Raw genomic sequence first — 15,512 nt, 5'->3', positions numbered from 1 at the left:
AAGGAAAAAAGATCACTTCTTGGTTTGACAGTTTGCGTGTCAATCTGACAACAAAGCTGGAATTTCGCTTTGCCACGTGATTTGCTGTCACATCCAACCTCTGCTCTGCTGGCCAACATCTGCCTGTCAAAAGTTAGACCTTCAAAATAAAAGCATGCAGTATTAGAACACTCAAATCCATAACAGCTGGAGTAAGACAAATTTAAAAAAATAACAAACAGCCGCCCAAGTCAAACAGGCTGTTGTCCACTGCATTGTTACCATAGCAACGGCATACCAACAACACAGATACTCACTTGACCTGTTGGGCTGAAAGTTTCCGTGTCGCTCTTCATCATGTTCATCATCATCCAAGGAAGAAGCGATGACATCACTCTCAACTGACCACGTCACATGGGGCTCACACCTTCAGGTGAGGCGTGGGTGTGTCGCTGGTGTGGGCGTGGCCAGGCGCAGCCACCACAACACAGGCACCGGAGCACATTCCGCCTCTCGCATGGCAGCGTCCTGACGTGGGAACGTGAGCGCCGGTGACCGGCGGACGAGCGGATGCTGACCGGTCGTGTAGGTAAGGCGGCCAGAGCGGCCATTTTCTTGTTGTGTGCCTCAACGCTAGCTCAACGCGAGAATAGAATAGAACAGATCTTTATTGTCATTGTCACACATGTACAACAAAAGCAGCACTAAAGAATGTGATGGCAAACTGGTTCTGTGGCATGCTTTGTGTGTGCGTGTGTGTGTGTGTTGCAACCTTTCACAGTTTCTGCCCACACGTTGAAATCACAGCAGGAATGGATTGGAGGCTGTCTTGAAGGTCGGGTTCCCACAAACAAAAGGTGCAAGTGACTTCCTGGTACGGCCGAGGCGGTGTGTTGCTTTTCTTGCTGTCAGTCAACAGCCTTCCTGACGATGAGAGCAGTGAGAATATTTATCGTCACCTTCAATTTGTAGCGCTGACTCCCGACCAGGTATGTGAGAGGATGTTTCGGCCTATGTTGGAACGTTTGATTAAGTGCAGCCTTAACCCTTGCAGCATGTCGACCAACATGACTACCACGCCGGCGCCGACGAGCAACAGCACATGTGCACCCTCCGACAACCTGTGCAGTAAGAAGGATTTTTGAGCGCAGCTGCGCGAGCGCGGCTTCGCACGGCGACGCTCCATCCGCCTCATCTTGTTTTGTTCGGCAGTGGTGTCGACGTACCGCCTGGACGTGATCGTGGTGCCGACGGTGCTCCTGCTGATCAGCCTTGTCACCTTGGTGATGATGTTTATTTTGGCCTTTTTTCACCGCCAGCGTTACGCCGCTGCCACCACCGTGCCGCGCTACAGCAGCACGTTGCAAAGGCGAGCGCGCCGCCTGCACGGCATTGACGGTAAAGGAACATCCACCTCACAGAAGTGAAATTTTGCAATAGTGACGGATGTCTACCTGTAGCGCCCCCCGGCATCGACCCGCTGGAGCACGAAGAGGTGCCCATGGCGGTACACAAACAGAGCAGCGGGACCGCCACCGTGACGCGACTGGGTGCTTTCAGCCAGGTGACTGCGCTGCCGCTGACGCTACCCGTGACCACCGACGACGGCGTCCTGCTCTACCGGGCCCGGATGGACAACAAGGATGTGGTGCTGAGGGTTCTGAAAGGTGCGTAGCCGACCACTTTGGAAGATGCCGGGCCATACCCAAATCAGGGTAAACGCAAATGACAGTTGAAAGCCATTCTATGGCTCGCGTGTGTGTTGCCATGACAACGCCATCACCCGCGAGCACACCGACAACCTCCTCCGCAGATTCCTCCGGCGTGGAGGAGCGGCGCCGCTTCTTGAGTTTCGCTTCATTCGTGTCGGGCTTGGGGACCCACCCGTTCCTGCCAGCCGTGCTGGGCGTGGTGAGCGGGTCCCGGACCGCGCCCGCCTTCATGGTGCTGGAGGAGCTGCGACACCGAGACCTGCTGGGCTTCTTGTGGAAATGCAGGCGACCGGTCAGTGCGTCGCTCCTGCTTTCGCTTTCTGGACCCAATTCAAGTCATAGAAAATGAAAATGCGTGCAGGACGCCACCTCTCGCAGCATGACAGAGAAAAGGATCTTCACCATGGCGACGCAAGTGTCCTCAGCTCTGGTTAGTTTTTCCAAAACATTTTTTTTAAAGGATGTATGCAAAATTCTGATTTGGAGCATTTGTGTACAACATAATTGAGCGCAATTCTACACAGGAGTACTTGCACAGTCGGCGGGTTGTCCACGGCAACGTGTGCGCTCGCAGTGTCCTGGTGGGCGCTGACCTGACAGCCAAGCTGTGGGGCCTGGGGGCCGCCCACCGCCGCCGTCACCAAAGCTCCAGTAGCGCCACAGAGTCGAATAAATGGCAGGCGCCTGAGGTGCTGGCCCGCCGAGACTTCAGCCCCAGCGCCGATGTGTGAGAAGCAATTGTCCTCGGCAAGGCCTGAAACTTGCGCCAAGTAACACTGTAAATTCCTCCGCAGGTGGTCCTTCGGGCTCCTGCTCTACGAGATGAGTACGTTAGGTAAGCAAATCTTCAAATTAAAAAAAAAGTCTCATTGTTGGAACCGGACAATAAGTGAACAAAAGATTTTTTTTAAACAAATTATATTTTCTTGAAAAAAGAGTATTCAGTGACAGCACAGAAAGTCAAAAAAAAAAAAAAAAAAAAGTCTTAAAAAAAAGTCTTAAAAAAAAAAGTTATGGCTTTCGAGAACCATACATTGTCTTATGATTTGACTTTTTTCTTAAAAAGTACCGTTTTTTTTCCATGTTTAATGCGCCCCCATGTATAATACGCACCCTAAAAATGGCATGTTGATGCTGGAAAAAAGCCTGTACCCATGTATAATACGCACCCAAATTTTGACTCCTACTTAAGTCCGTAAACGTAAAATTATTTCAGAAAAAAGATCATCTTTGGGAACAACCGGATGTTATTCTGCCGGTCAGTATCACTGCGCATGCGCTAGCAAACTCAATAGCGAAGAAATGTTTCGGATTTGTGTAGGGTACATTGTGACAGCAAACGAGCAGGTGATCGAGCAAGCGTCTGATACGAGAGCATTGTGTTCGTATGGAGCGTGTTTGAAGTGAACAGCAGAGAAGAAAGCGCATCTGTAATGGTGCCCTCCGTATGATATCCGGATTAAAAAAAATAATAATAAAAAAATTAAATTTGTACCTATGTATAATGCGCACCCCAGATTTTAGGACAATAAATTAGTTAAATTTTGCGCATTATACATGAAAAATAAACGGTAATATATCTTGACTTACCTCATTTGCATGTTTGCAGGTGAGCCACCATTTGCACAGGTGCGCTCGTCAGAGCTCCTGCAGCACCTGCAGAGAGGAAATTACCTGCGACGTCCGCCCGCCTGCTCCCACGCACTGTAAGTACGGCTAACGTGCTAACATCCTACCGCGCAAAGCTGCCGACACAGCCATTGCTAAATGGGCCCGCAGCTTCGCCGTCATGTCGTCATGCTGTCGGCGAAGCCCCCAGCACCGCCTCAGCCTGGCCGCGCTGGCCGAGAAGCTGCGCGCAGGAGAGAGGACGGCCGACGGGCGTGCTCTCATCCGGGGTGCTGCGCCGCTGGACACACAGACGTACCTGCGCCAGGCGGGCTACGCCGACTCCTACAACTACGCTCTGCTCTGATTGGACACCTTGCTGCTAAATGGACAAAGACTGATGATGCTACACATTTTCCTGAGAGCTTCTCAATGAGAGTTAGTTTTTATAAATATATATTTTTTGTCTTATAAGAGATGGTGCCATGTGAGAGTGAAGCCTTTCAGTGTTGGAAGAGCACGACGGTAGTGCGAGAGCATTTCAGTGAGCGCGTCCACGACAGAAGAGATGCAGAAAGTGTTCAAGGTTCCACCAGAAGGCGAGAGTTTAAATACAAACACACAAACATCACACACTAGGTCGGCCATTTTGAGCCCAGTAGCCACGCCGGGTCCAGCGCGCAGAATTCAAACTCTGTTCGGTTTGTCCGTACCACAAAAGTTCACATTTAAGGAGCTCAAGTTTGAGACTTGACCCAGCTGGGTACCATCTCATTCCCTCAGGCTATGGATGTGCGCGCAAATCTTGAGCGCGGGGCCCAGCTTGATGTTCATGGTCGACACCAGGTGCTCCTCGCTCAGCAGAAGCAGCGCCTGGCCGTCGATCTCCTGCGCCAGGAAGAGCGACGCCAGCTTCTCGCAACCTGAAAGGCAAAACCGAGGGCTTGCTTGGGCTTTGGCATGTTAATGGGCTGACGTCAATTTGTGTTCACCGAGGCAACACTTTCACATTAGGAGTTGACTGACTGTGACAAGCCCCCAACATTTTCGATTGACATCCAGCCCCCAACATTTTCGATTGACATCCAGCCCCCCTTTCGGTATCGCTACCTGTGATGCGAAATAGCGAGATGGGGAAAGCTTGGCGTGATAGATGTTTCAAGAGCTTCTCACCTTGCAAGGAGCAAATAAACTGCGATACTTGGTCAACACTCCAGTGAGCAGGGCTTGAAGGCGCGGTGGGCGTCACCTCGGCGTGTGGCACGGGGGATGAGGATGATGATGATGCCGGCGGCGGGGGTCGCCGGTGGCGGGAAGTGAGCGACGGAGCAGACGAGACGGACACAGCCTCATCCTCCGGACCGCTGGACGCGCTGTCAAAGTGACCTGACTCGGCGTGGTGCTGCGGTGGGCAGAAGAAGAATGTAAACATCACCACTGCCAGGACATCGTGCAGCCGTCAGCATTCCCACCTGGATCGAAAGCGGCCGGCCGGCAATTTCCAAGCCGGTCCGACGCGACACCTTCCTCCTCGTGCGCCTCTCAGCCACGTCGCTTTCGTCCGCTGAGTTGGACGGGTGCCTTTGATGCTCCCAAGATGGCCGCCTGCCAAAGGTGAGCTCATACCTGTGTCAAAGACAAAGAGCGCCTGGGTGGGTTCCTCAGTGGTATACCAAAGAACCAGCGTCTAAGGACACGTACCTCTTTGCACACAAGGTGGAGCAGAACCTTTTGGTACCTGGGCACTGGCTGGCGGGCGCCAACTTCTCGCAATAGTCACACTTCAGCACTGCGGGGGAGGGGAACAGAGCGGGGAGGGGGGCGGCATGATGTCACTCCGAGCTCCCAAATATTGCATCCATCACAAAAGCTAAATCCTTGACCTGCTGCCACAGGTGCAGGGTCCTGCTTGCCGGCGAGGTTGTCCCCAGCAGAGTCTTTGTATGGCCCGCACACCTGTCAGTCAAAAACGAGACATAAGGCCGTCTAAAGGTTTTGCCGGCGTCCGGCCAGGAACTCACGGGAAAAGGTCGTCCGCCTTCCTGGATGACGAAGCCCTCGATGACGTGTGTCAGGATGTGCGGCTTGACCACCGCTCGGGGGGGAGGAGCCTTCTTGCCCGGTTTGCACACGGCCCGGGACGCAGACTGCAAGGGTGGGGGCGAGGAGGTGGCAGAACCTGCGTGAAAGAAAGGGAGCAGTCTGGATTCTCGATTCTTCTGGAATTTGTTCTGCTAGATTAAATTTGAGTGGCTGCTACCGGTGACCATGTTGGCTAGAGTTGAGGCATCATCTCGTAATGGCGGCGGCCGTTGGACTGCGGGGACAAAGTCATCGTTGAACTCCAGCTTACGTTTCTGCGCCACTTGCTTGCTCTGTAAAAAGTCCGTCCATGTTTGATCGACAGCTTTCAGTGGCATCTTGTGGTCCGTCACGCGACACCCTCTCACCTGAAGACTGGGACGTGCTGCGGCGGCACCACTGGCGGAGGCCGCCTCCCCTGCCTGGGGAGCACTTGGGGAGGCGGCTGCCAGGACTGCACTCGGACATTGAACCCGTCCCTGGACGCCGCCCTCCCCGGAGGAGGGCACCATGGTGAGCGGGCTGGTGAGGACGGCGGCCCCCTCCTGACCACAACCCGCCTGGCCGCTTCTCAGTGTGCTCCGCTGGGCGCCAAGAATCTGAAAGGGGATGTGGGGCGTCTGCGGGGCCCTTCCGGGACGAACGGCCGGCGGCGGCGGGGCGGGCATGATGGGCGGCGTGTTTCTGGAAGGCAGCTGGAGGGGCTGGCGGAGACCCTGCTGGGTTTTGGGCTGTATGGGAACCGGCCCATTGCCGTGAGCCACCTTGTCAGTTCCAAGTAGGCTCTTCTGCAAAGGCTGGACCACCAAGGTCTGGGCGCCGCCAGCCCCCACCGCTGCCGCTGGCTTGAAAGTGGCTGTGGCTAGCGGGTACGCACGAGCCTGTGAGGTCGTGGCTGACGTCAGGACCAAAGCGTGCGCGGTGGTGGCCACGGCCGTGCCCGCACTGAGGGTCCGGGTCGCATGAAGTAGAAGCGGGTGGGCCTTGAGGTGGGTGGGCTGAGGGTAGGTGGGGATCTTGATGGGCGACGGTGGTGGCTGATTCATCTTCTTGGGGAATGGAACCACTGAGCGGGTGGCTGGACATAAAAAATTTGGGATACCAAAACCATGAACCATTTGGTACGTCCACATCGTCTCAACATCAAATGCTTTGCTCACCTGCGTCGCTCCTTTCAGGTTCCTCCATCTTGACTCCCTTAGGACCGGAAGTGCTCCTCACGGCCAAGTTTTGGACCTGGAATAGATGCACCGTGAAGACAGAGGGACAAAAACAACTTTGGGGCCGGCCCACTTTGTAACTGACCGGCTCAGCATCCGTTTGGCTGCCGGAGGAGGCGGTGCCCGGGACTTCTCGACTGGCCGGCTGAGCGACGGCCGTTGGCGGCGCTCCACCAGGCAAGAAGATGAGCTGCGAGGAGATGGGTGCCCTCAGGGAACGGTTGACCTGCGGGAAGGAGGAGTCGCCGAACTCAAAATGGCACACTTTGGCAGCTTTCGTGCCAACGAGTAAATGCAAACACTACACGCACCCTGAGAAACATCTGACCGCGTGGCCCCGCCCCGCTGCTCAGGAGCAACGACTGGCTGAGGGTGGACGTCGTTGCCACGGTGACGGGCCGACAGCCAGCGGCGGCGGCGGTGGAAGAGCCTGACGTCACGCAGGCCTAATAGAATGACACCAAAGTGGGCTTTCCGTTCTCATTTGGTTGTCGTCGCACGACAGGCACGCACGCACCTTGACCTGCTGCACGGTCGCCAGGTTGTGCAGTTGCGTCTTGTTGATGTGCTGCTGCAGCATCAGCTGCTGGAAGTAGTGAGCGGCGTGCGGCTGCCTCTGGAGCGCCTGCAGGGCCTGGCCAGCAATGACAGGTCGCCCGCGGGTCCATCAACACACAAGCAACGGACCGGTCGCCGGTCATTCACGGACACAAACCTGCACCGCCTGCCTTTCGCATAGCGACATGGAGTTGATCGCCAAGGGGCGGGGACCGGTCTCAGATGGAGCACTCTCCTTGGCCGAGGCATCCCGCTGTTGCTGCCGCTCGCTGTCCGTCTCCATGGTTACTGAGGCACATGAACAGGTGTCAGTCAAAGGTGGCTTGAAATTTGCATCCATGCAATATTGCAAGCAAACACAGAGTAGATGGCCATGAACTTTAAAGGTTCTCTCCAGACTCGGACCTTCCCTTGGGACGAGAGCCGAATTTTGAAACGAGAATGCTTCTCCAGTGCGAGACTGTCTGAAGGCCTGGCGCGTCGGTCGGGAAGAGCCGTCCCATGCTCGTTTCCCGTAAATGTGAGAAAATCAAACCCGGCTAACGTTGGTCAGTCTGCTGACGAGCGAGCGAGCTAGCTAGCTAGCTCCCACCCCCGAACCGGCACAGCACCTGCTAGCTTGCTTCTAATGGGCGTCCGGCGTCTCGTCGCCCTTCCCTTCCCTCCCCACCGCCGCACCTCCTCCGGCTGCCGGCTGAGTCAAGCAGCGCACGGAGCGGCTGGCCGCCCGCATGGTTGCCCGGTTGCCCGCTTGCCTGCTTACCGTCCGTCTGAGCAGGTTCCGTGGTGTTTAATTGACGGTTCCCGTGGGTTTCCTTCGCTGGACAGAACGGGCCGGCGGCGACACATCGAGAGCTGGTGTTGGGACGGCCACGCCTACTTTTCAGGACGAAGAAACCCGAGTGGAGCCGAGCGAGCACCGATCGATGCCAATCGATAACTCCAATCCATAGCTCCATTTGATCACCTAAAAATGTAATTGGTTTACCGGGCTATGATTTATCTCATTCATAGCTCTCAGACTGTGTCAATCAATTCGTAATAATAATAATAATAATAATAATAATAATAATAATAATAACTGCAAATGCAGAGAAAAATATGGGACACATTTATATTTTTTCCACATAAAAGCTTTGAGAAATGAAATGAAATGACAATTCTTTTTCTACTTAAAAATGCATTTTCCAGAATAAAAAGACGTGATACATGATTTTAAAAATCTTACGTTTCGAACAAGGGATAAAAAAAACTGCTTGTGGTATGTTTCTTGACATTGTGGACAGGCTTTATTCCATAACAACACAAGTGAAGCACACTCAACAAACACAAGTCGTTGATCCGAGCGCACGCGCAACATGTCCCCAGAGGACCTTAGCATGGTCACAAAGCAGCAGCGGCGATTGTGATTTGAGCGCACGTCACCTCACAACAACACAAATTCATAAATATTCCAAGTGCAGTGGCGGTGATTAAAAACGACCACAAAATCATTTGCGTCACGCAAGCAACAACACACAACGTTGTCACAGCAATTCGGACACACACGCGGCGGAAGACAACACGTAATGTTTTGACTTCAATTCACCTCAAGATACAATTCCCAAAACCTGTGGTTGTGACTCTAGTGGTAAACAAAAGAATTAAGAGTCCAAGTACACTTCATTTCGCCTTTTCTTGTACGCTACATTTGCATTGGCTCTTAACCTTTTATGTTCCACGGATTTGAATTGAAATACTATTTAAGTCATGTCTACGTTCCTAAATATATGTATATGTATATATCTAAGCACAATGTGGTTAAATCGTTCATATGCGGAGGGAAAACTTTCTCAAACGTGCTCGAAAACCAAAACAAATTTGACTTCTCACCCAAAATAAAATTCTGTTAAGTGATTTTCAAGACATTTGAGTGCATGGTTTCATTGGCACATAGCTGTTGTTGCAAAGAGGAGAAAAAGGAAAGTTTTAAAACGTAACAAAGACCAAACGGCGGAATTCACTTTGCAGGCTCTCAAAATCTTACCACAGTAGATTGCACACTTTATCCACCGTTTTGTTTTTTGTTTGTTTGCTTTTTTGGTTCTTCTAAAGTGCTCAACCAGACAAAATATGTGACCGCTGCTTCAATTATTCAGTTTGGAAGATGTGCCCGTTCAACTTTTGCTACGTACTCCATCATATTGCACGCTGCTGATGTTTCCCTTCATTGGCTGGCAGAAAACATAAATAGTTCTCTCTTCAATATATTCTGATATATACTTCTCATCTGGTGGTATAAAAAATAGTTTTTAGGGGAACGTAAAATTTTGGAGTTGTAACCATTATCAAGGTTGGGAAAACCAAAAAGGACAAAAAGCGTGCTATTGTTGACTAAATAAAAATAATGAAACAATAAGGCCTGACAGAGGTACTAAAAAATGAATAAACAAAAATACCATAGAGGGTGCAGACGTTAAAGATCTACAATTCCCAAAAGCCTTCGCAAAGGATGAGCAATCCTGTCCAAGTGGGTGGTTGCCATGGTAACAGCAGCAGAAAGCTCATAGGCTTTGAGATTCCTATGGAATGTAAAGTGTGTGACAAATAAAATCTATTATAATAATTATTGTTAAGCTTAGTATTAGCATAGAAGGCGAAAGATGGCTTTTGACAAGACGTTTGGGATTGAGGTCATTTCATCAATATGAATTCTTCTATCATTAAAATTAATAAATAAATAGAAGTTGTTTTTTGTTTTTAAATAATTAGTCAGTGTTTGTGTTTTAAATTGATCTGACTACTGGCCAATCCATTATTGATACAATTTAAAATGATCCGATTAAAGTTACAAATGAAAGGTCATGTTTTTAATTATTTCCAATTATGCAATTATTTTTTTAATTCAAATTGCTTCCAATCAACAAATTATTTAATGAAATATATTTTTAGAATTCACCAATTTTGCGTGGATCGTTTAGTTTTTGCCCAACCCGGCCGGCTACAGCTGGTATGCACAAAGACAACAAAGAGGTCGCGCACACACACAATACCCAAAGGAGACGGCCACGCCCTTTGGCCAAGTCTTAACGTTGACCAATCGTGACAACCAATTTGGCGGCGGAATATCGATTGAACGAAATAGGCAAAAGGAAACAAGGACATTACGGAGGCGGCTCGCGGCGGTCTACCGTCAGTGACGTCTAAACACCCTCCACCACAACCGAGTCCTCCCGGAGGGGCGCCATCTCGCCGTTGTTGTCGACGGTGCCCGCCTCCACCAGGGAGAGCTTCTCCTTGGCCTTTTCTTCCTGGCCCTCGGGTTGGTGCGAGTGGGGGGCCGGCAGGGACGAGGCAGGGGCGGCGCCCGTGCCGAAGGCACGGGAGATCTCATCAAAGGTTTTGCCTTTGGTCTCCGGGACTTTGAAGAAGGTGAAGATGAAGAAGAGAACCAGGAAGGCCATGAAGATCAGGAAGACCCACGGTCCGCACAATTCCTGCGGGGACATGTCCGAGTTGACAAAAGACACGATGACAGAAGAGCCAGCTAAGATCTCGGTTCCGTTTGCGGCTAACCTCCAGTTTGGGGAAGCTGATGCCGACGAGGAAGTTGGAGGTCCAGTTGCAGCATCCGGCCACGGCCATAGCGGCGGGCCGCGGTCCCTGAGAGAAGAGCTCAGCCACGATGAACCAGGGGATGGGGCCCGGCCCCAACTCGAACATGGCCACGAACACCATGACGGCCAGGATGGCCACGTAGCTCATGCCCGCCACCTGCTTCTGCAAGAAGGCAGGACGGACGGCCCACGTCACACCAGCGCTGACGACGGGCGGGCGACAACGGGCGGGCGTGCGACGACGGGCAACTCACCAGCAGCAGCGAGACAGTCATGAGCAGCGCTGCCAGCGCCATGCCGCCCAAGCCCAGCAGGTGCAGTGACCTGCGCCCTGCCTTCTCCACCAGGAACAGCTGCACACAACAGCACAAGGCGCAACTCGCAGGAAAGTCCACAAATGTTTGTATGTTCCCGAGAATCACTTTTCCCGTGAAAGGTTGATATATATATATATACTTTGTTTTCCCCCTGCGGTTGATATATACGTATATATATATATATATATATATTTTTTTTTTTCCCTGCGGTGGGAGACACCCACCGAGACGACAGTGAAGACTGTGTTGACAATGCCGGCGCCGATGGTGGCGTAGATGGGCTGGCTGACGCCGGCCGAGCTGAAGATGCCCGTCGAGTAGTAGAACACCTGCGGTTACAAAGGTGTCGAGTTGACAAGACGGCAACGTGACGGTAATGCGACGGTAACGCTACGGTAACGCAACGGAAACGCGACGGTAATAGTGACTCACGGCGTTGATGCCGGACAGCTGCTGCGACAGCTGCAGCATGACGGCGACAAGCAGCGGCTGGCGGTAGGTCGGGCAGCGGAAGAGCTCCGGGATGGTCACCTTCTTCTCCAGCGCCATCTTGTTGCTCTCCTCCTTCATCTCCTGCAAGTCGCTGCTCACGTCCTCGCTGCCGCGCAGACGCACCAGCTCTACACGCAAAATTCACATTCGGGCTTGAGGGTAGCTAGCAAGAGGTTGTTTGGAGGCGCGGGCGAGGCTAACCTTTACGCGCCTGCTCCTCCCGCTTCAGGTTGATGAGGAGGAATCGGGGGCTCTCGGGGCAGAAGGGCAGCAGGATGCTCTGCAGCACGGCTGGCACCACAGTCAGCGCCAGCAGCAGCGGCCAGAGGCGCGACGAGCCCAGCAGCGACTCCAGGCCCAAAATCTGAAAACATATTCAAAATGGTTGCCATTGGATTTTTGCAGTGATCTCAAGATTGTAAAAAGGGTTAACTTCTGCCTACCTGAGCGACGAGGATGCCGACCACCACGCCGAGTTGGTGCAGGGTGCCAAAGGCGCCCCTGAGCTGCGTGGGCGACACCTCGCCCACGTACATGGGCGTCAGGCCCGTGAAGAACCCGCAGAAGAGGCCAATGACCAGCCGGCCAGCAATCACCATCTCATAGGACGAGCACAAGGTGGAGGCGCCCATCAGCAGCCCGCCGATCACCGCCAGAATGTTGACCAGCAGCATGGAGCGCTTCCTGCGGGCGGCGCCGAGGCTCAATCGGTCGGTCAGTGCGCGTTTCGGTGACGAACCCACCTGCCAAAGCGGTTGGCCATGACGCCCACGCTGAATGATCCCACCATGCCACCCACGCTGAAGATGGCCACGGTGACGCTCCACACCACCGTGCAGATGTCGGCGCTGATGGGCTTGTTGTAACGCTCCATCCACGTGTCATTGAAGAACGCCCGCAGTTTCTCAAAAACACACACAAAACGCGCTCGGACGCGTTCCTTCCAGCCAATTAAAATTTCGATGTCGGCGCCAACCTGCTCTGGTGCGTTAATGACGCCTGTGTTGAAGCCGAATTGCAGCGACCCGATGACGGCCGTTGTCAGCGAGAACAGGAGGTAGCCGGTCACCTGCTTGCCCTAACAGAGCGGGCCAAGACCAGAAAGTCACATTTCAACATTGCCCGTCTCCCACTGAAGTTGTTTGACGCTGCATCAACTCAGCACAAACCGAGCAGGAAGGCCAGAGGGACACCGAAGACGTCCTTGAGTCAGCTGACGATTTGGGTGCGCTCATATTTGCACTGGGAAAGGGCGACAACCGCTCTCACGGTCCTATTGCGGATTTGGACCAAACAAAGGCAACCGGGTTCAAAGACCACAAACGTACCTTGATGGCGATTTAATGACATCATGACAGATCATGACAAAGCTGCTTGCTTGTTTGATGCTTTGTAGCTTTGGATCACTGCGAATGCTAATGGAGTTAACTTTCTTGCTCTTTAGTCTTTGTTTTAGCCAGAGTGGGCCGCAAGACGCTGGCATATTTTAGAAAACGCTTATTGTCTTGTATTGTTTGACTTTGATTTTATTTGATGTATTTTTACAATTTCATCATCTATGGGAGGCTACCTAGACAAGACAAGTGGGGGGTGGGGGGTGCATAAAAGGAATTTATTATCATTAAGACTGTGTCGCTTCCTTCCCCCTCGGTCAATAGTCCCACTGCTTGTCACCATGGCAACTAACACAATTTGCTACACGGCAGGAAGATGCCACAAACAATTGCAAGAGCTGCCGTTCTCCGGACAAGATGCAACGTGAAAAGTTTAGAATAAAAAAAGAGAACTCAACATGACCCTCCCGGTCGAGTGTACTGATGCACACTTTACACATTTGCTCTCATTTTATTCCTCTTTTGTTCCCCTTCTCGATTAATGTCTTTCATTTTGTTTTCTGCCTGTCTGAAAATAAACTGAATGGATTGTTTGACGAATTTCTGCTTTTCACACATTGTTCGAGCTTTCGTGTCTATACAACACTTTTGGCGACATCAATAAAATGGAGTTGCATTGATTGAACGAGCCAACAGGGGGCAAGAAAAACAAAAGACTGTCATCTGACCGACAGACAGCCGGGCGAACAGGCTGGCTGAGGGTCCGATGACAGAATGATGCAGCATCCATGTGCGTGCGTGTGCGCGCGTGAACATTGATTTTACAATCAATGACATGAAAACATTCACTAGCATATGAAGTAAAACGTTTCAGTCCCAAAGACAATAACGCTCCCTTTATCATTAAGCCGCTGAGGACTACTTTGTGGTGTGCATCACGCTAAGACAAGTTATCATATTGAGTCATCAATAATTAATAGCCATACGACAAAATATCAATACCAAAAATGACTCGTGATAAAAGCCAGGCTGAAAAAAATCGACTTAAGATTTACATTCCAATCACTCACCTGCTGTCCTTCCATTGTTAGTCTGAAGTGGAGCAAAACGTGTAGACGCCGCCAATCCTCAGGTGGTCTTTGCTTTCCAAGCCGCCCGTCTGCGCTGACTGCTGCAGGAAAACAAGCGCACGTCGTTGCTGAGGCGCTGTCCGTGGTTCTGAAGCGGTTCGGCTGGGACGGCGCTGAACCGGCCACAGCCGAACCGAAACTACCAACCCCCCCAGCACCATTATAAGCACACCAGCGAGCGGAAGCCGCGAGAGACGCGCGTGGCTAAAGGACGAATCGATGCAAAGGTGAAAGATGCTCGCGAAAGGTTGCTTCAGTTGTCCGCCAACGAACCTGAGCGTTCACAAAGCTTTGTTGGTCTCCACTTCGTGAGGCGCAGCACGTCCACGGAAGCTTTAGTTCTTAGTCATTCGTTTGCTTTATTTCGTGCTATATGAGAAAACTGGGAGGGAAAGATGTCGTGACGTGACCACGCCTCCCACTATGCTTACGTGCGCGCGCAACATCGACGTCATCGGTGGCCGCCATGACCGACGATGGTAGCTGCATGCACGCATGCACCCCTCGCCCACCCCCCCTCGGGTCACTTGGTTAGTGATACTATTCGATGCCACTCGTGACGAGGGCGCGTGCGCAAAGGAAGGACGAGAAACGTAATGAGAGCCCCCCCCCCCTCCCCCAAGTCTCCTTGCCTTTATTCCCGTCATGCCTTGCGCTGGTGACCTTGATTGATGCTGATGCTGCAGATGATGCAACACAAGCAGTTACCAGGGCAACAAAACGTATTTGGGCCCATTATTAATAACAGAAGAAGCCAAACATCAGTTCTATAATATTTGGTCTGGCTTTAAGTCTGGAGCTGATCGTAAAACATGTTTACATTGTCTTCTTATTGTAATGTTGGAAATTGTCCATTTTCATGGTTTGCTTTATAAGAATTTAAAAAAATGTTTACGATAATTGTAATTTTTTATTAAAATGTTTACATTTCATTTTAAAATGTCTAAATAAAAAAATCAAATTAAAAATACTTTTTGAATCGTATTTGAGCTGACATTTAATTTTTTAGTGAGGGGCTTTGAAGTCCAATTTGCCATCCATTAGCTGCCCTGAGAACAAAATGACCTGAATGAACAAGATTCAGAAGCATAAAATAATTTGGATATTCTTTATACTTCCACAATCCAAGATTAAACTAACGTGCAATTTACCGAAAACTTATCCAATGCAAGTAATTACAAATACAATAAATATAATTTACATTTATTATCTGTAGAGGCGGTCCTGGCTACTTTCGGGCCTGGGCGAACCATCCTTCGCCCCGCCCCCCCTAACATAGTGCGTGCACTGTACGTTTTTTTTTGTTTTTTTTTAAATGTGTACATTTTTCACCTAACCCTATTGATTACATGTGGATAGGTATTATTTTTATGAATGCAAATTACAATTTATTAGGAAGCAGTTGTGTGGCCTTGGAATCCCTCGCCCCCCTCCCTTTGCTTTTCATCTCCGGCCTCTGCTGTCCGCCGCCGCCCTCTTGCCTG

General features: G+C 51.3%; 2 protein-coding genes and 1 pseudogene across 2 annotated transcripts; 1 reads left to right on the top strand and 2 right to left on the bottom strand.

Annotated features, from left to right (window-relative positions):
- The first annotated feature begins 421 nt into the window (after positions 1 to 421).
- LOC133144694 (tyrosine-protein kinase STYK1-like) lies at positions 422 to 3,773 on the top strand. The gene is made up of 11 exons (XM_061267585.1): positions 422 to 568; positions 761 to 968; positions 1,034 to 1,107; positions 1,192 to 1,377; positions 1,440 to 1,646; positions 1,793 to 1,983; positions 2,053 to 2,121; positions 2,216 to 2,418; positions 2,486 to 2,526; positions 3,301 to 3,397; positions 3,471 to 3,773. The coding sequence occupies exons 3-11, from the start codon at positions 1,035 to 1,037 to the stop codon at positions 3,664 to 3,666; spliced, it is 1,263 nt and encodes a 420-aa protein (XP_061123569.1). The 5' UTR covers positions 422 to 568; positions 761 to 968; position 1,034; the 3' UTR covers positions 3,667 to 3,773.
- Positions 3,774 to 3,879: 106 nt separating this feature from the next.
- Positions 3,880 to 8,028, bottom strand: LOC133144674 (polyhomeotic-like protein 1; annotated as a pseudogene).
- Positions 8,029 to 8,351: 323 nt separating this feature from the next.
- LOC133144686 (solute carrier family 2, facilitated glucose transporter member 1-like) lies at positions 8,352 to 14,434 on the bottom strand. Its single transcript, XM_061267559.1, has 11 exons — positions 14,302 to 14,434; positions 13,969 to 14,069; positions 12,541 to 12,642; positions 12,308 to 12,468; positions 12,008 to 12,248; positions 11,766 to 11,928; positions 11,505 to 11,692; positions 11,297 to 11,401; positions 11,010 to 11,108; positions 10,715 to 10,918; positions 8,352 to 10,635 (listed from the first exon to the last, which is right to left on the bottom strand). Exons 2-11 carry the CDS (start codon positions 13,981 to 13,983, stop codon positions 10,342 to 10,344), a joined length of 1,572 nt encoding a protein of 523 aa, XP_061123543.1. The 5' UTR covers positions 13,984 to 14,069; positions 14,302 to 14,434; the 3' UTR covers positions 8,352 to 10,341.
- Between the last annotated feature and the right edge of the window lie 1,078 nt (positions 14,435 to 15,512).

The sequence above is a fragment of the Syngnathus typhle genome, linkage group LG20 (genome assembly GCF_033458585.1).
Source record: "Syngnathus typhle isolate RoL2023-S1 ecotype Sweden linkage group LG20, RoL_Styp_1.0, whole genome shotgun sequence".
Classification (NCBI taxonomy): Eukaryota; Metazoa; Chordata; class Actinopteri; order Syngnathiformes; family Syngnathidae; genus Syngnathus; species Syngnathus typhle.
The sequence above is the reverse complement of the archived record's forward strand: the minus strand, read 5'-3'. Positions and strand labels throughout refer to the sequence as shown.

Coding starts and splice junctions, on each gene's coding strand:
- LOC133144686 (XM_061267559.1), bottom strand. Junction 11,693..11,765: donor GGAGGAGCAGGCGCGTAAAG/GTTAGCCTCGCC, acceptor TTTTGCGTGTAG/AGCTGGTGCGTCTGCGCGGC. Junction 10,636..10,714: donor TCAGCTTCCCCAAACTGGAG/GTTAGCCGCAAA, acceptor ATGTCCCCGCAG/GAATTGTGCGGACCGTGGGT.
- LOC133144694 (XM_061267585.1), top strand. CDS start 1,035: ATGTCGACCAACATGACTACCACGCCGGCGCCGACGAGCAACAGCACA. Junction 1,647..1,792: donor GGTGCTGAGGGTTCTGAAAG/GTGCGTAGCCGA, acceptor CCTCCTCCGCAG/ATTCCTCCGGCGTGGAGGAG. Junction 2,122..2,215: donor CGCAAGTGTCCTCAGCTCTG/GTTAGTTTTTCC, acceptor AATTCTACACAG/GAGTACTTGCACAGTCGGCG.